The following is a 23,018-nucleotide window of genomic DNA, read 5'->3' on the forward strand; positions in this document are numbered from 1 at the left end:
TATACTTTCCTGTCAATCCAAAACTTCTTTTACTGACAGAACATAAAAATGCACTGTTTCTAACTTAGCATATAAAACTACACTGTCTGGTATATTTCTGAAATTTAAAAGGATAAATAATCTCTGTTTTCCATAAGAAATACCGCAAGTATACTCAATACTTAAGAATTACAGGCTGCTGTAATCTCTACAACCATAATGCATGTCTCTCCAATTTTTGCCATCTGAGAGGTAATAAAAAATAAAATTTGAAGGTAGAAAACCAATTTTTTTAATCCTCCCCAAAATTTCCTTTCAAAAAACGGAAGTCCTGAGATTTTTTCATGCTACAGAAGCTTGAAAAGCCTTACGTTGAGATTATACTCATTCTAAAAGGGAAAAATATCACATTTCTTTTCCCACCAGTTTTCCCACAATTTTTCTGTCAGAAAAGCTGAAAATAAGTCCTCGCGGTGAAAAAAAAATACATCTTTTCCATGGATTATTAAGAGTTTTCTTCCAGGCTTTCACACCTAAGACACAAGTTTTTCTACTTCTCTACCAAGTAAAGCAAGTCTTCTCCAAGAAGGGCTCAAATTAAGATCTGTGTTTGCATTCACTGCTTTGCACTTGCTTGCAGAATTTCTAGTCCTAGCTCCCACTCACAGAACATATTCTACGCTGGCAAGGTAAGAGGGAAGACGACGAGAGAACGTGATGGGGTCACTGGAAACCCCTACTCAGCCTTATCGCTCACTGGCACAGCGCCTGCTTTGCAAGCAAAAGTTCCTAAAGTAACTACCAACCTGTCAGCTTGACATCCATACTTGGAATGCTTCTAGAACAAATCATCTAGCAGTCAGTCAATGAGTAATTAGAAAAGACCGCTGTGGTTACTAAGGGCTAGCATAGATTCCTAAAGAACAGCAGACTAACCTTATCTTCTGTTTTGAGTTACTACTTTGGGGGATCAGGGGAATGCTGCAAACGCAGTTTATCTGTACGGCTTTTGTTAAGGATAAGTGAGACTTGTCTTGACAGCAGTGCATGTGAAAAGGACCTGGGGGTCTCAACAGACGAATCAGCAGTGTGATGCAGCAGCAAAAAAGGAACATGTGATTTTGGGCAGCACCAACAGAAGTATAGTGCGTGTGCCCAGATAATGTGAAGTGATGGTGTCACTTTGCTCTGCGCTGCTCAGTCATCATTTGGAGTACTATGCACAGTCTGGGCACTGCAGTTTAAGGAGGATGTGGACAACCTGGAATGTGTCCGAAGGAGGTCCTGCAAAGATGGTGAAAGGTCTACAGGCCAAGTCCAATGAGGAAAGGTTGAAGGAGCTGGGTATGTTTAGCCTGGAGAGGAGGTGACTGAGAGGTTATGTGATAGCCATATTTAAATATTTGAAGGGCTGTCACACAGAGGATGGAGCTGAGTTGTTTACTGTTGCTCCAGAGGGTCAGCCAAAACCAACAAGTGAAAATTAAACCAAAAAATGTTTTTGGCTAAACATTATGGAGAACTTCCTGATAGTTAGAGTGGTTCCTCAGTGGAACAGGCTTCCTCAGGAGGTGATGAGCTCTCCTTCTTTGGAGGTTTTTAAGCAGAGCCTAGATGGACATCTGTCAGCAATGTTGATTCTATGACTCAGTACTTCATGAGAGGGAGGGCATGGAAGGATGAGCTGGTGCTTGGCTCACATGACCCTTTCTTGTCCCAGGGTCATGCCAATTGCCACTTTGGGATCAAGAAGGAACTTTCCTCCAGATTAGATTGGCCAGGGATCCTCGCGTTTTTTTGCCTTCCTCCAGGCATAGAGCAGGGGACACTGGGAGAGTGGGGTGGGGTGGGGGTAGCTATGAATTTCCTGCATTATACAGGGTGTTGTACTAGATGACCCTTGGGGTCCCTTCCAGCTCTATGTTTCTATGTTGGGTGGTCATTTTGCCAAGTGGCTCACCATGTCTACCCCCCATTTTTTCCTCATTCTATACCATGTCTTCTACTTTATACAGGTGTAAATTGTTGCAAAGTAAGAAATTTGTACAGTGGGCTACTACAAGGATTTTATTTACAGTTCATGACTGGATTTAGTCTAGAAGGCTCCAGAAGGAATGAGGGGCTCCCAGTGGTCCATTCCTCACTGTGTTCAATGCCAGCTGGGGCCTCTAGACAGGTTTTAAGGGAAGCCTGTACAAACCACAATGCAAAGAAAACGGACTAAGTACCTAACTTGTCAGGTTACTCCAGATAGGTAACAACAAATGTCTCTTTGCCTTTTTGACCCACACCGAATCTTACCAGAAGGCTGCTGGCGGTCCTCCGCATCACCTTCTGTCAGATTCACAGTCGATTCTGCAATTAGAAGGCAAGTAACTCACTTTTATGGTTTTGCTCAAACAACTTCCACCTCCTCTTCCAAGGAGTTATGGTTTATTCATTTCCTACCTGCTGACGGTTGCTCACACTGTGCTTCTGCTTCTGCTTCAGTCTCTTCTTTCAGGGCTTGCTCCAAGTCTTTCCCTTCTTCACCCTTCTCAGTTTCTACCAAGACAGCTTCCTGCACGTCTGTTTCCGCAGCAACAGCCTCCTTTTCAGCAGCCTCCACCTGTGCCTCAGTTGCCTTATTTTCCTCAGGAAGATCCTCCCCGGCACAGGCTTTCTCTCCTGGTGAGGTGTCGTCCAGAACGACCGTTTCTCCTTGCTTGGCAGCTGATAGCAAATCCTCTGTTGGTTCAGTAACTGCAGCTGCAGTCTCCTTTTCTGGCCCTGTGGTGGCAACCGACTCCTCCAGATCTGTGCTTGTAACAGTGACCTTTTCTTCTTCATCATCTTCGCTGCCAACTTCATCTACAGTGACAAAGTTAAGCTCTCCTTCCATATTATTGAAGTCTGCCAAGAAGTCATCCTCTTCCTCAGCTACTTCATCCAAAGTCACTAGAGGCTGATCATCACTGTCCTCGTGGATTTCATCCACTGTAACTAAAGTGCTTGGATCTTCTGGCACTTGGGAAGAAAGGAGATCTCCAGAATCTTCAAATGCCTCCTTTTCTTCTTGCCTATCATTTAAGGTCTCAACAGTCTTGAAATGTGAAGGCTCATTTAGAGGCAGCTCTTCCACTTCTCCAATTTCATCTACTGTTACTAAGGGCTCTGCTTTAAGGTCTGGCACACTGTCTGCTTCTTTTGCAGTCTCATGAACAGCAGGGTCCTCTTGCTCAGAGATCTCATCCAAAGTGACAAGGGACTGTGGATCTTGGGTGACTTCAGAAATGAGCTCTTCCTCATCGTTCAATTCGTCAACCGTGACCAACACCTTGGGATCTGGCATGGCTTCCAAATGTTCTGCCATGGGGGCCATTCCACCTTCATCTCCTCCAATCTCATCTAACGTAACAAAAGAGAGCTCACTCTCAGCAGCTCCACGGGCAACAGAGTTCTTGCCCTTCCTTCTCTTGGAGACAGGCTCATAGGAAGTGTCCTTTCTCTTGCTCCTTGGAGGGTTCCTCCTAGGCTGAGCAGGAGAATCGGCTTCATCTGTAACTTCGTCCACAGTAACAAACTCATCCAAGTTAAATGGGAAAAGCTCTTCTTCCTACAAAACATTTTTTAAAATCTGCTTTTAGAGATCAGAAGCAGTTACCTGTATGACAACAATACTGCAGTTTTGAATAAAGAGAGCTCTAGAGAGAAACAATGGCTGTAAGATGCAGTCAAAATGTCATCTGTTGGTCCCGCACCCCTTTTAGAATCAAGACCAACGATTCTCTCTCAGTTACATGAAGGTTCCAAAGGGAGCCTGGGACTTATATAATAAAGGCTGAAAGTCAGCAGACAAAGCATCCCCACACAGGGATTTCACAGTCAGAGTGAGACAAACGCAGGCTCAGAAAGAAAAGTGGCATTTACCATTGCCTAGTCCCAGACCATTACTCCAGGCCTCTTAAGAAATTCATCAAGGTGCACTTTCCTATTAACAAAGACCTAGGTTCATATGTGCATTCTCAGCAGAAAGAGTTTTTTCTTTCACATTCCCCTAGACACATGAACGCCTAGGGGGAAAAAACAAGAAAAATGGCAAAGGATTTCCCCCCATAACTCCCCCCTGGGAAAAGCTGAAAATCTGGGAGAACAATTAACAAAAATCCTGTGTTTTTATTTCGTTTGGAATGAGTGGAACATTTTTTACGACTAGCCTGTATTCACTCCAAACATGTAGTATGAATTTTTTTTTTTAATTTTGGACAATCCACAGAATTACTGGAAATCTGAAAGTCAGATTTCCAGTAATTCCTGCCAATCAAGAAAGCGTACCCATTCACTGACCAAGATGCTTTTCTCTTTTTCCAAGCCAGAGACCAAGGAAACTTGTGTCTATCATTCAAGCCCAAATCCTATAGTTAGGGCCATGATCAGTCTCCAAACCACATTTCTGATATGCTCCAAGTCCCCAAAGTTTGTGTAACATCCTAAGTTCTTATCCATCATGCTATCATATGGATCTTGCTTTCCCCCCGGGTTTGAATCCTGGTGGACCTGATGGCAGGAGCCCATAAGCTTCTGTACCTCTGCTTCACCCTCTTGCTCTACTTTTTAGCTCCATGGGCCCTTCTTGAGTCATGTATGTCGCAATGTCTGCTTGGAAGTTTGAAATCTTTGCATCTTAACACAGCATTCTTGCTGTATGCTTGATATTACCATGACTGCTTATGTTTGTGTGGTGTTTCTCAATCAAGTTATATCCGATTTTACCATATTCCAGGTCTCAAGGCCTCTTTAATAACGTTTATTTTTTCCAAAACATTTTTTATCAGTAACAATATATAAACTTTTAACACCAAACGACTGAACATTGTAGCAGTCTTAAAGCCTCCCTAACACTTGATTAGGAGCCCTGTCACTTCCTTTGGCATTCTATCAAGTGAGGTGCAAAAATTAAGCCAGCAGTTGCTTTAAAGCAGGAATGAGCAGTGATGGAAGGAAGGATTCTTCGTACATCTGGACCACACTGAGCAGTCTCTCATTTACACAGACATGCACCTGGGGCATTTGTGTCTTTCCAATCACACACTGTAACACCAGGTATTTCAGTGCAATATTTCAAAGCAGTGACTCTATTCTTCCCTGCATCCCAAATTCCAAGTAGCGCAAGTCAGGAAAAAAACAGATGACACATACTACCTGCTCCCTGCAACAGGAAAACAATTCCCTTTCCCTATCCTAGAATACCTTGAAATAAAACCCTGTCAAGAGTTGCAACTTGAAAGTTCCAGGGTGATCTCTTCATTTGCTTCCTTACCTCTTTTGGCTTTACGCTACTGCTAGAACTTCTAGTAGTCCTCCCAGTAAATACCTGAAAAGTCAGAGAAAGGGAAACAAACATACAAAAGTCAAACTTCAGTCTTCCAAGAGCAATACATAACTTTTTGTCTTTAAACTGAGATTACACTCTAAGCAAGTTGAACCACGCCAACTACTGCTTAGATCTGGGAATGCCGTCCGCCAGCTGCACTGCAAATACCATTTCTTCTCCACAGCCAGTACGTGCAGGGCATTTTAGGATTCAACACTGGAAGTATCACCTCACAACGAGGAGACAGAACACAAACATGGCTTGCCCATTAAACCCATCCATCTACCCACAAGAAGCTTCAAAAGTTTGCCAAGGAAAACCTTCTCAAACTGCGTACCCTTGATACCAAAGCAACTGCATGGTGCCAATATGGTTTGCTATATGAAACATTGTACAGGCAGGGGAAAGGGACCGAGTACAAAGTATTTACTGCACCTCTGCTTCAGGATCTGGAAGAAGCGTCAACATTAGTAAGTAGCCACTCATAATGAGCCAGTACTTCACCCTCCTCACCTTTTCTTTGCTGCTGTCACGCTTCGCGCTGGATGATCTATTTTCTTGCTCTTGGGTCTGCTTTGAGCTACCCTTACTTTCCACTTGGGAGACTTTTTCTTGCTGCGATGAACTCTTCCCAATGCCTACCTTAAAAACAAGAGAACTCGGGCTCGGTTTACATTTGCTGTCTGGCAAGTGTGACCTGCTGTTTGTAGGTCTTTGCTGACTTGGTTCTTTTGGCACAAGTTTCTTCTCTGCAACTGTGCCGCTCTGGGTTCCTGTCTTTAAGGCAAGCTTCTTCTCCTCCTTCCTTCTTGTTGTGGTTCTTGCCTTTGATATATTTGGAACAGACATCAAAGCCTTTAAGATGGTTCTGCTAACAGAAGTAGCTTCTGCACTGGTTGCCGATTCTGCAGCAAGAGCAGCAGCTTTGCTGGATTCGTCACTTTGAGTTTGTCCTATTCCTTTACTTGGCTGTGACTTAGCCAAAGTCACCTCACGACTATCATCATCTGCCTTCTTTTTAGATTTCTGCTCCTGGGCTAAATCTTCATTTGATACCAGCATTCCAGCCTGATTCTCTGAGGCTGCCTCCACCTTCACCATCTGTAGTTCAGGCTTTTCCTTTGCAGGTTCCATAATCTCAGGCCCGGTTGCCTCAGGTTCTGCCTTCATAGTGCCTTCAGCTGTTGACAAGCTATTCTTAGGCTCCTTGTCTTCCATCACCCCCTCCTCAGGGGCAGACATTTCAGGCAGCTTCCTTGATGCACTGCTAGGATCTATCCCTGGAGATACCAACCCAGAGCTTGACTGTAGGTCTCCAGCTGACAATTCCTCCACCGGAGCCTCCGTAGAGTCCAGTGGCACTGTCTCAAAGATGGCAGGAGCTGTCTCCACACTTTTCTCCATCTTGGAAGGACCTGCTCCTGTCCCTTCCATTTTGGCTGTGCTGCTCGATGGTCCTGAGAGCTCACCAGTAGGGTCAGCTGGTTCTTCATCTTTGTTCCCTGCTCTAGAGGTAAGTGCATTTCCCAGCAATTCAGCATTAGACTTATCTGTAACCTTTTCTTTGTTTCCGAGGTCACATGGCAAAGCAAAGACTTTTTCAGATTTTACTTCAGATGAACTCAAGTCATCTAGCGTGGTAGCTGATGCTGCCAACTCTCCTTCCAACATTACAGTCCTTGATGGCTCTGAAGCAACTTCAGATTCCATCTTCTCTGAATGTTCAGTCTTCACTTCCATTGCAGTCTTCAACTTAGAGCTAGGCTCTTCCTTGGCCTCAGTGGGCTTTGCTGAAGAAACGACCACTGTGTGCACCAATCCTGATCCTTCGGGATTTTTTTTCAAGTCAGGGCTAAACGTATTTAAAAAAACAGAAGAAATCAAGCTATGTTGAGAACTCCACAGCAATAAATAACCTCCTGATGCCCACGGTTGGGATTTCCTGATGCATTAGAGCTCAGCACTGGGAAATCTAACCTATCAGCTACATGAATTTTCACGCCAATTTACCAAGCTGGCTAAGCCATTTCAGCATGGAAAACTTGTGACTTTGAAGGTGATGCTAACTAAACATGTGTGCCCTGTGGACTCCTGCAGCAGACAGGATATTCTTAAAAAATTATGACTGAAGGCAGCCACACCGCACTTACAGAGAAAGAACCACCTTCCTCTAGTTCCTCCACTAAAATAGGGGCACTTAATGGGCTGCTTCCCACATACCTGAAATGAACCAGGGGTACCACCACAGGAAGTGGAAATATTCACACATACACATGCACTCGCAGAGCCTTCGTTCCAAAAGGGACATTTTGACTGTATTTCAGCTTTCTCACGGCTCCCAAGGCAGTACTGCTCAAGTACTACAGTACTTCAAAGAAGTTCCACTTACAAGCAAGGAGGTGATTAAAAATGTACAAGCAGCCTCTCTGGATCAGACGGAGGATTCATCTAGTCCAAGATCCTGTTCCCAGACAGTTGCTGTAAGCAGCCATGAAGGCAAAAAAACCCCTCCATAATCATCTCTGGAGGATGGTGGAATATTTTCAAGGCTGGAGATGTGATACCCAACCCAAGAATGAATGCTGAGGTATCAATATTTTCAATATAGTACAAACATGACAATACACCAAATCTGGTCTTCAGATTACGTGGTAAAGTATATCAATGATGAGAGGTGGTTTTGTGGGCAACAGACCCAACCAAAATAAAAAACAGTTGTCTGAGACGTACTGTGGCTTGCAGGACAAAAAAAAAGATAAATAAGGGAAAAAATTAGTGGTGGGAGACATGCGACTGTTCAAGTCTCTTCCTGTCTTCATTCAATAAACAGTTATAGTGACTGTTCATATCTTGTCATTGCAATGTCCAGCCAAAGGCATAACATGTGCACAAGAGTGATGGTTCTCCTAACCAAAGAGAAAACTGGCTTCAATTCTACAACCAGCAAAGGAGATGAATGTATAGAAATAATGTGAAACTAGCAGACAGTTTGACCTCCAGTGTAATTAACACACTCCAAAACTCTGGCACAGTTCACTAAACTGAACCAAAGCCATGAAAAGCTCTCCATTTTGAAATGAAAAAAATGACGGAGATCTTCTGGCTTCAGAACTCCAGGAGAAAAAAACTCCCCACTCCCATTTGGAAAGAATGCTGTGTGGAATTTAGTACATCAAAGTTTCGACAGGCATACAAAGAACAGGAACCCAAGGATCAAAATCACAATATTCTTCGACTACAATCAGCTTTAAATATGTATGCCTTGTCTTTTGAGTTTTTAAACACAAGGAGATACACAACGCACGAGTTTCTTTTCAGGCTGATTTGATGAAAAGTCCTGAATTTAGCAATATTACTACAGAGGTCAGAAACTATTCCATGTCCCCTAGTGAATTAAAGAGTCTGACTTTCAAAGAGAGTTTCTGATTAACTGCTCTATTGTGAACAGGGGACAGTATTCAACGTGACACTGTCCATGACTCTACAAATGCCTTGTGATCAAAAGAAGAAGAATATACACTAACTTCAACTGACAAGACAAGGTGGTTTAGTTCTTCAGACACCCAAAGTTATCTCCTTATCAGTTAAATCCAGAATTCATGAGAGTGGACAAAATGCAATGCAAAGAGATGGAATTGTGCAGGGCCAGTAACAGGCCAAAACCAAGAGGCTGTAGATAAGATGCAAGAGCTAACAAGTTCTCATAACTGATATGCAAGATGAACCATGGTGCCCAGCACGGACAGCATTTCTGCATAGCACTCAAGGCAAAGTTTATTTCTGCACTCAAGAGAAAGGCAAAAGTCAGGCTACCAATACTATGTCATACTGAGGAACCAAGTAGACACATAATGAACAGACAAGCAATGCCATGTCATATGTGTGTGGAGGGGAGGGGTACACAAAGCGCCATGCTTCAATTCTTCTGTACTTGGAACTAGTCTTCTGTTATTTTAATCGTTCTGGAAAAAGTCTGCTGGAAAAATACAGTTACCTATCTAAGAAGGAGATGACCAAAGATATTCAAGAAAGCAGGTCCATCCCCTCAATCTTAAGAGAGTATCAGGTTTTATGTAACTTGTTCACACTAGCTAATCATCAAGAGTTGGACAGCATCTTAAGATTTTGTCAAATGCTTCTGATCAGCCATGAAAACAAGAATATAGTGGGCCATTCAATTCCAAATATAGTAAGGCAAGAATGGCACAAAGAGGGGGATGACCCAATGCTATCTTTTTGTATTCTCACAACTTAAACATTTTCTTCTAGGCGTATTAGCACCTATACCCCATTGAGAAGCTCACTTCATAACTGAATGCATGGACTGAATCAAAGGATTATAGGAATTTAAAAAGAAGATTCAAAAGCAGCTGCTCTCATTTGTTCAACTATTACCACTCTATTAAGAAACGGAGTGGCTTATCCACAAGTTCAGAGAATACACATGAAGCCGATTCATGCAGGAGTCATCAAAAAATATCCTTTGCAGTTTATGCAAATAGTTCTTTCAAGGACAGAAACGGTTCATATTGAATGTTTTGTGTTATAGGTGTAGCTTGTTACATTCATGAGAATAGAAAAGTTTGTTATGTTTCTGTGGCAGGAGTAGATTATGAAAAACACAGCAGGCTGATTCTGTGAAAAAAAATCTGTATTCTGCAAAAGTCACATTTGAATGGCTATACATATAATGTGGAAGTTTTAAAGTTGACATACCCCACAGCTGTAGCCTGTAGGTGTATGTTCCTGAAGAAAGATCACTAAGTGAAAGAGCTCTGCAAGGGGTGTTCATAACACGGGTTCTAATGGGGAGGTGTTCAAAAGACTGCCATTTCTACGTAAGAGTGATATACAAGGCGGCAGCTGTGGGGGGTAACCAGCAGCTGACAGATTGTTAGGCTTCTGTGCTACAGTGTTCCGGGAAGCCTCTCTGGGTCACTTTCCACGTCGAGGTTTCCTCCTGGGAGAGCTGAAACCACCTTTTCTGTCAGCCCCACAGCCCCTACCGAGGCCCCATTCCTCAGCCACGCAGGTCTTTAAAGGATCTCCTGCTGGGAGGTGGCCATCCCAACCATGGCTGTGCTGCATCACTTTCAGCCATGCTTCGTTTCCGATCATACTGTGGGAGTCAGCAGTCAGCCCATCCCCCACCATTTCAGTTAAAATATTAGGCTCAGCAGGCAGCGTGTTAAATTAAACAGTTTTACAGGAGGTGTTACTGTACTTGTTCACTGAAATACAGTTAGGTGCACGTGTGGGCTGTACAGCTTTGTAAAAAAGAGGTGATTTACACTTCAAACATTCTGAGAGCAAAAATAGTTGTTTCTCAACCAAAGGGTTGGATCCTGTGAATCCATGTTGCTAGTAGCAGAGCCTTTCCCAGCAGAATACACCTTTTCTGCTGGAGGAAGAAAGGCACCCTGAGCCAAAGGAAGACTCTGTACTAGCGGAACCGAATCACAGGATCTACAGTAAATCAAACAGCCCTAGCAGAGAAGGGATTAGTAACGTCTTTCCAAATACAGTTATTTAAATGATGTGAAATTCTTAATCATTTACTGCCAGCAAAGTACAATGTCAAAAGCCCAGGGCCTCCGGTGTACAGAAGGTAAACACAGAAAAAAACCTTGTACACAAAAATAATGCTAAACCATAAAATGTATTAGAATGAATTCTATAAGCAATAAAGGATGAATACTATTATTCAAGAAAAGAATGCAAATATGAAGAAATACTGTATCTAATAATTGTCCTAAACCTCAACCAAATAGAGCAGTATGTTACAATCCTATTTGCATCAACTAAACAGAGCAGATACAATGTGTTCCAATCACTGCATAAAAATAAATGTGTACAAAACAGTAATGTAAACTTACAAAACCCACAATGGTCCAATTAAAATGACTCTGCTGACACAAGATATGCGCAAGTCAGGTTTTTCTCCCTCTGGCTGCCCCACTGCGTCAGGATCAGGATCTGTTTTGGAACCCTCAGCTACATTCACTGATTCTTTTATAAAACATTTTGAGGTCAGATCCCATTCTTATATAAAAGATCCGAAGTATTTCATTTCTAGAATTGAAAACATTTTTATCCCTGAAGAGACCATGGATGTCACAGCCCTTTATACAAACATTCCTCATCAGGAAGCTAGGAGCGTGAGTGAGTTGATTTTGAAATCGTGTCAACAAGAGTCCACTACATTTTTTCTTATGGAGTTTCTGGACAGTGTTTTGGGAAAAAAACTACTTTAGGTATAAAGAGAAGTTCTTTTTTCAAGTCAAAGGAGTAGCTATGGGGAGCCCTTGTACCCCCAAGCACTGTGAACCTACTGATGACTTTCACAGAAGAAAGAATAATTTACAATAGTGTTGCAAATCCAGGAAAGAAATTATTTTCTGTAAGAGATTTATTGATGATTTTAATGATTTATAATAATGGGAATAGCATCAACGAGTTTTTTGCCTGAACAGACAGCATTCATGATACGATTAAATCCGTATGTCAGTATCAAGAAGCATCCATTCCATTTTTAGACATAACAGTTTACAAAACCACTCACAATGAGGTACCAGTCAAAACATATTCCACCTGACAGACAAAAGCTCCTATTTGCATTTTAATTCTTTCCACCCTCTCTTCTTGAAAAGGAATTTACCATTTGGACCATTCCTGAGAATTAAAAGAAACTCAACTGACAATAGGGAACTCCTCATGGGAAGTGTAAAAATGGTAAAACAATTCAATTCATGGGGATATCCAACAGAGATATTAAGGAGAGCCAAAAAACGTGCCCTTCTGGTAGACAGGAAAGAATTATTACAAGAGAAACCCCGTAATGAACAGCATGCTGTGGCATGGACATCACAATATTCAACTAGGGCAGAACAGATTAAACGTATATTTTTAAACATTAGCATGTGGCTAGTGACATGCCTGGTTGCCTGAATTTACCCCGTGCGGGTTATAGAAAAACGAAGAACGTTAGGGATACGGAGACCCAGTCAGATGCTGATAACGGAGAGAGAAATCAGATAAGCAATGTAGGTCACTTTTAGTATGGTGCTTGTTCTCTGTGTAACTTAAGTATAGAAACTAAAGAATTTCAACATCCATTGGAAGAGGACAATATAAAATGTACATACTTTTTCTAACTGCAATACAAAAAAAAGTTGCATGTATATAAAACAATGGCCATGTGACCTGCTCTATATTGGGATGAGCACCTGTGCGATCAAGACGAGAATTTTAGAGCACAAGTCTGGAATTCACAACAAAGTGGTTGAGGCTCCTTTAGTTTCTCATTTTTAAGACAAGTGACACACTCCAGATGGTATCAGATTCTGTGTGATCTTTTGGTTCCAGCCACACCCCTACAATTATCAGGATGTCTCAAATATTAATGAGATGAGAAACTTTTTGGATTTACAAATTAAGAACTTTCATGCCTTTTGGTCATGGATTTTTCTGCCTATCTTTAAAGTGTGAGAAGATGGACTATAAAATAATGTGTGAATGAACTTTAGGGCACTGACTGGCATGGTCGTATTATAGCTCTAAATGATCTGTCAAGAACACACAGCTGCAAGCCATTATGGACATACAACGATCTGATGACGGGATGAGACCGGGTAAGTTTATGCAGACTGGAAAGAGACGCTGGATGTGTTGGAAGATGTGATGTTTTCTGATACACACAGAATGGTGAGCATGGGAATATTTTTAATTTTAAGATGTTTGCATGCTTGCAACTGTGATATTCTATTATTGTTCTATTATTATGTATTAATAGGTAAAACTTGCAATGATAATGTTGCATTTGGGGTGACTTTGCTGTGACAATGACTGGTGAGTATAGCAACATTTTAAAGGCTTTTTGGAAGGCGTTTTAGGTTTGCCATTCTGTTATTCTATCATTTTTGTACTATTAGGCAAAAACCGACATGTGAAATGTTCCTTTTGGATGGCTTTGCTGAATATTGAAGCTTACATCTTCTGAAGAAGGTTACTGAAAATGGGTTTTACTCAAAATGCTTGTTAAGTTGTTTGTCAAGTCATTCATTGACAGCAAGTTAAACTGGATGGGTCATCCTTATTTATAGTACTTCAGTTGCACTGCCTAAGTGACAATTAGCATTGCCTAATATTGTGCCAGCAGAGTCATTCCCTGTTAATACTTTTAATTGGACCATTGTAGTTTTTGTTAAGTTTACATTACATTACAGTACATATTTATTCCGTCTCCTTTTATGCAGTGATTGGAACACATTGTAACTGCTCTGTTTGGTTGATGATCTTGATTATGTGATTGTAACATATTGCTCTGTATGACTGAGGTCTAGGACAATGATTAGACATTGTATTTCTTCATATTTGCATTTTTTCTTAAATAACAGCATTCATCCGTTATTGCTTATAGAATTCATACTAATACATTTTATGGTTTAGCATATTTTTTTGTGTGTACACGGTGTTTTTCTGTGTTTACCTAATAACTGCCAGCATGCATTAGACAGAAAATGTGTACCTTGATATATTGTAAAAAGTCTTCTCCGTTTTCTGGAGTTTACTCTATTACAAGCAAGCAACTAGGCAGTCATAGCCAAGTTCTCAGCTCAGCCATGTGCCATTTGGAACGGTGCTTGAAAACTGAGTCACACAAGAGCTGAAAAGGGCAGTGAGCCGGTGTTTGGAAAGATTTGGAAAGAGCTGACATTTGAACTAATGGGCTTGAAATGTACAAGGTATTGCTTAACAGCAGCATTCTGATTGGAATACACATACATATGAAGCTGTCTTATACCGAGTCAGGCCACCGATCCATCCATGCCAGTATCATCTACCGGGACTGGCCGCAGCTCTGGAGGAGTCTTTCATCACCTACTACCTGGTCCTTTTAACTGGCAATACCAGGGGCTGAACTTGGGACCTGCTGCATACAAGCAGATCCTTTCTTGGCAGTCTTTGGAATTAGGCACATGTATGGTTCAAGCCCAAATCCCACTGAAGAAAGGGGCAGAAGTTCCAGAGACAGTAAACAGGTGGACTACATGCCCCGCCCCCCCCCACATACATTTAACAAGCAACTGATACCCTCAGATGCTATTATTTCATGACAAGTCCAAAAAAGGACAGAGAAAGGGAGAAGACAAAGTGTAAGATGCTGAACGAGTTCATCACCACTGTAAAGAGATCATCACGCAGGACTTAATTTTTAAAAAATGAGGATAACTAGCACACTTTGATCATGAATTTCTCTCTCACACACTCACATGCACACCCTTACCTTTAGACATTAATAAATCATACCTCTCTTTGCTTGGCTCTTGTTTTTTCACCTCCTTCTTTGTGACTTCAGGCTGCAACAAAATATCCGAACTTTGAAGCAATTCACAAGGAATAGCATTACAAATACTCCTCCACCCCCGTCCCCATTTCCCACTTCTAATACCCAAATGCCTCCATTGCTTCCCCTTCCCTCCCTCATACTCTCCATGGCCTTCTGCTCCTTCCCCGCAACAAGCTGGTGACTGGAAAGGATTACTGCCGAAAGACTTGCCATTTGCTCCCTGCTTCAAGGCTCTTATTGCCACAACTGTTGACCATCTGCTGATGGGGGTGAGTGTGGAGAGGAAAGCCTGTCCCCCAACCTCTCTCCCCCCACCCCCTCAGCAGGCTTTGCCAAGAGGCATGGAACAGAAAGCAGTTTCTGTTCCAACCCTCCCTCCCTTCTGATGCTCCTATGATTAGGGGAAGGGGCCGCTCCAAGCCAATACCTCCCCCCAACATTGCTACTGCCTCTCTCTCTCTATCCTCTCTAACCACTGACTTGTCCTTACTACTGGGTGACCTTGGGTCAGTCACTCTCTCTTGGACTAACCACACAGGGTGGTTGTGGGGAGGATTAAATGGAGGAGAGAAGAAAGAGGTAAGCCTCTTTAGGTCCCATCCTCCTAGACAGAATTAAAGAAATAAATAATGAAATAAATAATGCTAATATTTGGATCCACACTCTGGCATCAGGATCAGAATTGGATATATATCAATGCTTCGGCAACATTTGCCATTTTCTGAACCCCATTTTTTTGTGTGCAAGAAAACAGAATAGGGAACAGGAGGGGGAAGATAAACGGAGCGGCACAAGGCAGCCCATATTTCATGAAATCAGCCCTGAAGCACTCGCTGAACTTGCGCCCCACGAGTTCTACTTTGCAGAATTCTATTTCCTGCAGTCTTGTCAGGGAGATGAGGTTGGGCTGTAAACTTCTCAATGGAAGTTTGATAAATTCGTGACCAAAGCAAGAAAAACGGAGCATTAATATCCAAAGTTCAGGTCATGTTTCAGAATACCCTGCCCTAACTCTGAAAGGCAAAAAAAGTGAAAAGTTTAAACCTGAGGAAGATCACTTACTTGCAAAGGTTCAATCTTTGGAGATCGATAGAAAGTCAACTGTGACTCCCCCAAACTGTAAGGGTATCTTTTTAGAAAGCGGCACATGGATGCAGCCGACTCAGCACTATCCAACTGAAGGATTGCCTTAAAAGTTTAAAATAAGCAGAAGTTCAGCACAGAAGGATAAGTTGTGGACTTAATACTTCCAGAACCACAAGGACTCACAAACCCCCCCCCCCCAATTGCTTCCTAGAAATTTGATGCTGTTCTTTAAGACACAGAAAAAACTTTTTCTACTGAGTGTTCATAATAAATCTCCACTGAGCTGATGCCCACTCCCCCAAGCAAAATAGTACAGAGTCCAGTAGCACCTTTAAGACTAACTAACTTTATTGTAGCTTAAACTTTCGAGAACCACAGCTGTCTTCATCAGATGCACGGAGGGTATGAAGAAACTGGCCAGAGATATATAGGTGGTAAGAGGAGGGGGGAAGTGGATGCAAATCAGTCGCAAAAGTCGTAAAAGAGATCTAATAGGCTCTCTTGCCTGCGTCTTAACTAAGCTTTCACTATTTTTAATCAGCTGTCAAAACATGAAAAGCACACCTTTTATGGTTACTTAACACACTAAAAAAACACACACAGACAGTTCATGCAAAGTTGAAAAGTATGTACTATGTATTAGCTGATAGTATTAGCTTAGTATTGATTAGTACAATGTGCTTTAATCTATATTATTGCAACAGAGGTAGAGTGCACAATCCCCCAAGCAAGTGTGCTGCTACACGATCACAGAAGGTGAGAGCAATAGCATAAAAACAGTTATTCACATTATGATGTTTAGGAAAGGGTACATCAAGTGTCAAGGTCTTTCTGCAAGAAAAGAATTTCAAGTTCACCTTGTTCTTATTACTTATCACCACATAGTGATCCACTCGTCCAAATCGAAGCCCAACACACAGTATTTCAAGTTCGGAGTATCCTCCGTCGGGCAGATTGCCAAGATGCACAAACTGTGCATGAAGAGCTTCCACGTTCACCTAAGCAAAGAAAAGGTACACATGTTGATCAGCAGCTCCCCCGTTTTTGCTTACAGCTTAACTAACCACCACCACCTGGAAGGCATTTCCCCTTCTGCAAAAGCTCCCCGATACTGGCAACACTCTGTAGTGAGGGTCCCTGCTGCTCATTCCTCTTCTTTAGCTGAGACATACAGAAGCCTTTAAGCTCTCTATTAATTCAGCAATTCTAACATCAGGACTGTTACTAGTTACTGTGATTATATTCTTTTTATTCTTAAAATCAAGATGAGGTGGAGATGTCAATTTTTTGTAAATTTTGAAGCCATGGGGAAGAAGTGGGGTTCCCCAGGGGGGGGAATGGAAATTTGGGGGGGGGGATTGAAATATATGCTACAATTACTTTCCTATTAAACCAAAACTTTTTACTGATTTAACTACATGAAATTCATGGTTTATAAAACTCAGTCAGCATATAAACTTGTACTTATTTACATTTAAATCAAAAACTTCTTTAAAATATTGTATATGCCTACAGGGTAAGATTGTTTTTCCAGGGCACCCTCAAATTTCCCAATTTTTGGATTAGAAAAATATAGAACATCCTCAGACTTTTCCATGCAGTACATCTGGGATGAATGAAATATTTTGTAAGACAAAGTTTTTCTCACTCAAAAAAAGAAGCTATTTCATAGGAGGCTTTTTTTTTTAGTGCTACCACAAATAGCTCCATTTTTTTATTAGAAAACTGAAAAAGTCTTGAGTGTTACAAATTTGAAAAGTTCTGCTTTACAAATTTGAAAACAACGTTCCTTAAGAAGCACTTTAACCATCCTACAAGAGAAAATATTTCTTTTCACTGTTTGATAGTACCAAAATAAAAATAAAAAATCTTAATATCATTTCTTTTTTTGGTCAAAGTGCTCTCTCAACATATAGGAGGCCATATCTCCTACTTACCTTTGGATTGGCGTCTTTAATCATAGCTATAAATATAGCTTCCTAGAAAAAGGACCAGAACAATTCAGTTAATTAACTGGAGCCATTGCCTATACATTTATTTTAACAATATATACGGATTAGCAATATTTATGGATAATAAAAATTGCACAAAATCTTCCCTTGATTGAACATGGTAGCTAATCCATTTTACACAACTAACAGCACAATCTTAAGGGTGGGTGGTCAAAAATGCTTAGGGAGCCAACGAAGATGTATGCTGGTATATCTACAAGATACTCCAGAATGCCTCATTTCTCCATATGCTTTGGACAAATCCTGTTATTCAACCTTTTGGGAAGAAGTATTACTCATATTACTTTTGTCTTAGAACACCCACTGATTTTTGAGGATGTTCATGTAGTTTTAAACTATCTGCCTTTAACACGAAACCTAACTGATGGTCAGCGAAAACAGACTTTCTGTGCCCTTACGGTAGTCAGCAAAACCAAAATTACAATACTGGAGAGACAAAGCCCTCTCAAATGCCCATCTCCCATAACTCAATGGATCGAGGACCTTACAGCTTTATCTGTATTTGATAAGCCACACTGCTTGGTAGTCAGTGCAAGGGCACGGAACCTGGGGCAGATGGAAGGAACTTGCTGCTAAGAGTGTAGTAGAGGGTAGGTTGTGGAGCAGCATCCTGGCCAAATGACTGCATCTTGGAGGTGGCCCATTTGGCTAAGCCCTCCTCCTTTGCCCTTTGTGGGAGCAAAACATCAGCTACAGAGCTTTTGCCCTCCTCCCACTTCTTCCCATGTGCAGATCAAACCAGGAGCCCTGGTATGTGATCCTGGTGCCTTCCCACTGAGCTGCGCCTCCCTGTGCAGTATTCTCTGCTTGGCCCCATGTGCCCGGGGGATGATGCTGGTGCTTCAGTAGGTTGCCTAGTGCTTCCTGGCATATCCCCTTTGAACCTCCCCTCTTAGCCCAGTGGTTAGGAGGATGGTGTAGGGTATGTGTGGAGACAAGGCTGTGAGTTCAAGGGGGGGCTGCTGTCTTTTTTTATCTTCTTGTTTTTACTTTTTCAGAGGAAGGGTGTGTGCAGCATGAAACAGGGAGGGTTGTGTGTGGGCAGCACTTTCGCTGCCAAGTCAGGTCGTCCCTGCGGCAGAGGTGGGCATCCTATCTGCTGCATGGGTTCCCTTCCCCTATGGGCTGGGGAGGGGGCCGCTTGGGACACATAACTCTGTTGGGGCTGCGTTGTTGCTGGGTCTTCCCTCCCGTACCACTGGCTGTTCGGGAGGGGGTGGTGGCTGTGATTGGCTACACCTGTGTATGCACAGAGGCATCATTAGCTGCCATTGCCTGATTGGTGGAAGTTGCCTGGGTTGCTATGGACATCAGCATGCTTGGCGTACCATCTGTACCTTGTAGTAGTCCCGTATTCTTGTTTCCCCCTGCACAATGTCCATACATAACAGATCAGTGCAGCAGCAATTGTGCTGACAGCCAGATGACTCTACAGTACTCAGGAGTGAGCTACCAATTTCACAAACAGATGGCTACACCCTTTTTTAATTCATTAGAAAAATCTTAACAGAAAATCCACAAAAGACCTTTCAAATACACCTCCATCCTAATTTATTGTCACATCTATAGTATCTGCATGAGAACAACTATAGAGATAGCTGCTCCAAACCCTCCTAACTCTGGGCACTGAACACAGCAGTCAGGCAGGTAGGGGGGAGGCGCCACCCTTTTACTTTGTGAGACTGGAAGCTCCACCTTCCCAAGGTCTTGGCTTTTTTTCTGGGGTGTACCCACATTCAAACTGTGAATTCCAGGCTCATCTTAATTAAAATATATTTTATTAGCCTTAAGGAGTGTTGCAAAGCATAAGACACTCAAACACAGGCAACAGGCATGAAACAAGAAAACCTTACGGCTGCTATCTAAAAACTGCCCATCTAAAATCTAAGAGCTTACTACCTTTGAGCATCTCTGGTTGGCATCATTCATCATACCCATCTGCTACAATGTAGGCCCTCTCCGTGTCTAATTTGCATGGAGGCAGCAGAGGTAGAAAAAATAAAGGAGGGTTGCCTAGTGTGTACTGGGAAGCCCTCTTTTCTAGAGCTCAGTGCATCACCAGGTTCTCAGGAGCCAATGAGGGTCCAGCTGCTGATCAGCATTTACAGCTGTGAGAACAACTAGGGAGGACAGATAGGGACTCTCTGAGGCAGGCCTTCGATTCATTGGAGACTCAGAAGCCGCTTGCAGGTGTTGTTGATGAGCTTAGCCAGCATATTTTAGGTTAGGCCACTCACTACACTGAACCAATGTTCAACCATTCTTACCAGTATCCCGGCCTCAACTGGCAACTTCCATACAACAACAGAAGAGGCAGCTTCAAACAGAATAAATTTATTCTTAATTATTTCATTCACTCACCTCATCTTTTATATCTTTGAATTCAGACGCCATACTAATGCACAACTTGTTCATTTCCACCCACATTGGAAAGCAGGTATAAAATTTCACCAAGGAGTCTGCAGATTTTTGACTTATTTCTATATATGCCTTTGGAAAAAAAGCAATATGCATAAACAATTTAAAACCAGGTTCTCTAGAGCAACATGCAGAGTTCTCACGGATTCATTTTTATTAAGACCATTAAGCAACACCAAAGAAATAGCAATCATTTCCTTTTTCCTACTGGAACACTCAACAAGAATTGCTCAAATACCTTTTTATGTGAAGGAAGAATTAAAACATCTTTCATTCCTCCAAAGGGCTTGGTTAGGTTGAAAATTTCATCCAGAGTTAACCCAGCCTCAGGCAGATTAGAAATCACCACCACACATGTATCTTCTGCTTCCTGAAACAGCAAACAGGGTGTATCAAATGTCCCAATCCCACAGAACATCAAGCATTATCACTGTATATCTATTATTCCAGCATCACATCCAGGAAAGGTACAGGCCTCCCAAGCTTACAACCCAAAAGAAAATCTTCAACGTACACCACAAACTACATCCAAGATTTGTTCTAGTTGTATATTGTGGATGCTGAAGGGATTTATTTTAATTTGTGAACCGCTAATGATTTGTACTGTAATATGGCTTATAAATGCAAAAGAGTAGTATCATCTGTGGTGCAATTTTTACAGCATCAACAATGACACATGGGAGTCATAAGGAGCTGGAAGAATGTATGGTTTATCTCTCTCATGAGCGCACAATATCATAGAGGTAGTAGGTTGAAATTTAATATTTCTGGAAATTTTGAGGCCCTGGGGAGGGGGGGGGACACTTTCTAGGGAACAATTTAAACAAATGCAATACACACTTTCCTATCAAACCAAAGCTTCCCTTACTGATTTAACAACATAAACTGCATTATTTATAACTAAGTCAGCATATAAACTTTAACTATTTGGCAAATGTACAGAATACTTTATGGAAAGTATAAATATCTTCATTTTCTTTAAGAAAAATTGCAAACTACTGAAACCTATGCTGCCATACACATGTAACTTTAATTTTTGTCACCTCAGAAGTAGGGGGAAAAAAAAAGGCCAAAGGTAGAAAACAAACTCTTTTGTAAACAAAAGAAAGTGCATTATTTGGAAAGAAGCTCTCTTTCACAGAGTCACAATGTGTAGAAATACTAGCATGCTTGGTTATTAAGCTAAACTTTATAAAATACTGCACTCTTCAATAGTATATAACTACTAACAATAACAACTGCCTTTCTGGACAAATTAGCTATACCCTCAGAGCTGTGAATAAAAACAGTTTTATTATTATCCGCACAATACAGCTGGGGAGCTGGGGCTGACCCAAGGTCTTCTACTAAGCTCATGGCAGTAGTGCGATTCAAACCAGTAGAGTGCTGATTCACAGCTGAACTACTTAACCACTGTGCTAAAGCAGCTATTGTTAAACATATTATAACACATTAATTGTTGCCCAAATTATTTACATTTTAAAAAATCAAATCTTGAAAATAATGTATGTTATCTACACAGTAAAGGAGCATTTTTCTCCAAGTGCTCCCATAAATTTCACATTTTTTCAAATGAAAAACTGAAGAAGTCCCTCAGCCTGTTTCATGCTGTACACATTTGGGATGGGTGAAATGAAGGTATTCCTCACTCAAAAAGAAACAATATTTCCTAAGTTTTTTCCAGTGCTACCCCAAATTGCCTAATTTTTCCACTGGAAAAACTAAGTCCTGATTTTTCATGTTACACATTTTGAATCTGAAAACCTTACATTTAAGAAGCATTTTACTTATTCTAAAACAGTAACTATTTCATAGGAGTTTCTTTCCAGTGTTCCCCCAATTTTTCCAATTCTTCCATCAGAATTTTTTTTTAAATCAAGAAAAAAAGACGTCCCCCCCATTTTTCCCAGGCCCTCAGCCATGACCAAGAAACTGGGCAAAATAAATCTAGCAGGCGTATGTGGCTATCAGATTTCTATACATGATTTATTTCATGCACTGAGGAAGTCTGTTTATAGGAAAGGAGTGTGGTCAAGTGGTAGCAAAAGGGGCAGTGGCAGAAGTCCTGGGAATAGGAAAAAGGAAGTCCAGACGTTCCAACTCAGCAGGCATTGCTAATCCAAAACTCCTAAGACTAAAGCCTCAAAAAAGATGAGATACAGGGAATTCTGAGAATACATAACAACCTCCTCTACAAAGCTGGCACTCAGAAGCCTCATCTGGATAAGACTGCAGTGTGAGGATGAGGGGGGGGGGGCGACTAAGCTACCCCCGAACAGCATTTTCGCAATCGGAAACAACCCCAGGGAGCCTTTATGTCCCCCACCCCCAATTAGGCAGTGTATACTCATTCCAACATGGCAAATGGGTGCTCCCTGGAGCTGTTTAAGATTGGGAAGAGCACAGAAATCTTCTCATCCACTAACAATCCTGACCTGAATCAGGGCCATGCATACCTAACAGTGTGGGGAGAACACACTGGGGCTCCAGTCGTCTGGTTGAGCCCAAATTAAAGCTTTTTAGGGGTAGCACTATTTAACAGGGGTTGGAAGTTTCATTTCTATAAAAATGACTTGAGTATCACTTAAATGATAGACTATCCTTGAGCTGTAATCCCAGAATATAGATTTAAAATTATTTTATTTACCTGAATGCCTGAGTCACCGGCTTCTGTACTCTGCACGGCCTCCACAGTGCCTGTAATTCAAAAAAAAGCAAGGAGAAGGGCAGACAGAGTTAGGATAAAAACCTCAGAGCTTAAGTGTCCCAAATCTGCAACTAGCAAGCTTAAGGCCCATTTTGCACAGTCAATTTATGTCAA

General features: G+C 41.7%; 1 protein-coding gene across 3 annotated transcripts in view; it reads right to left on the reverse strand.

Moving 5' to 3' along the window:
- LOC129336695 (zinc finger protein 638-like) overlaps positions 1-23,018 on the reverse strand; it is an 89,633-nt gene that overhangs the window by 6,824 nt on the left and 59,791 nt on the right. For all 3 annotated transcript variants that reach the window (XM_054989983.1, XM_054989984.1, XM_054989985.1), the window contains 11 exons: positions 22,845-22,894; positions 20,436-20,567; positions 20,141-20,269; positions 17,705-17,746; positions 16,625-16,765; positions 15,744-15,869; positions 14,642-14,691; positions 5,846-7,184; positions 5,279-5,332; positions 2,428-3,574; positions 2,281-2,334 (listed from right to left, as the gene is read on the reverse strand). In XM_054989983.1, coding sequence (XP_054845958.1) covers positions 2,281-2,334; positions 2,428-3,574; positions 5,279-5,332; positions 5,846-7,184; positions 14,642-14,691; positions 15,744-15,869; positions 16,625-16,765; positions 17,705-17,746; positions 20,141-20,269; positions 20,436-20,567; positions 22,845-22,894 — 3,264 coding nt within the window. The remainder of the gene's footprint in view (positions 1-2,280; positions 2,335-2,427; positions 3,575-5,278; positions 5,333-5,845; positions 7,185-14,641; positions 14,692-15,743; positions 15,870-16,624; positions 16,766-17,704; positions 17,747-20,140; positions 20,270-20,435; positions 20,568-22,844; positions 22,895-23,018) is intronic.

The sequence above is a fragment of the Eublepharis macularius genome, chromosome 10 (genome assembly GCF_028583425.1).
Source record: "Eublepharis macularius isolate TG4126 chromosome 10, MPM_Emac_v1.0, whole genome shotgun sequence".
Lineage (NCBI taxonomy): Eukaryota > Metazoa > Chordata > Lepidosauria > Squamata > Eublepharidae > Eublepharis > Eublepharis macularius.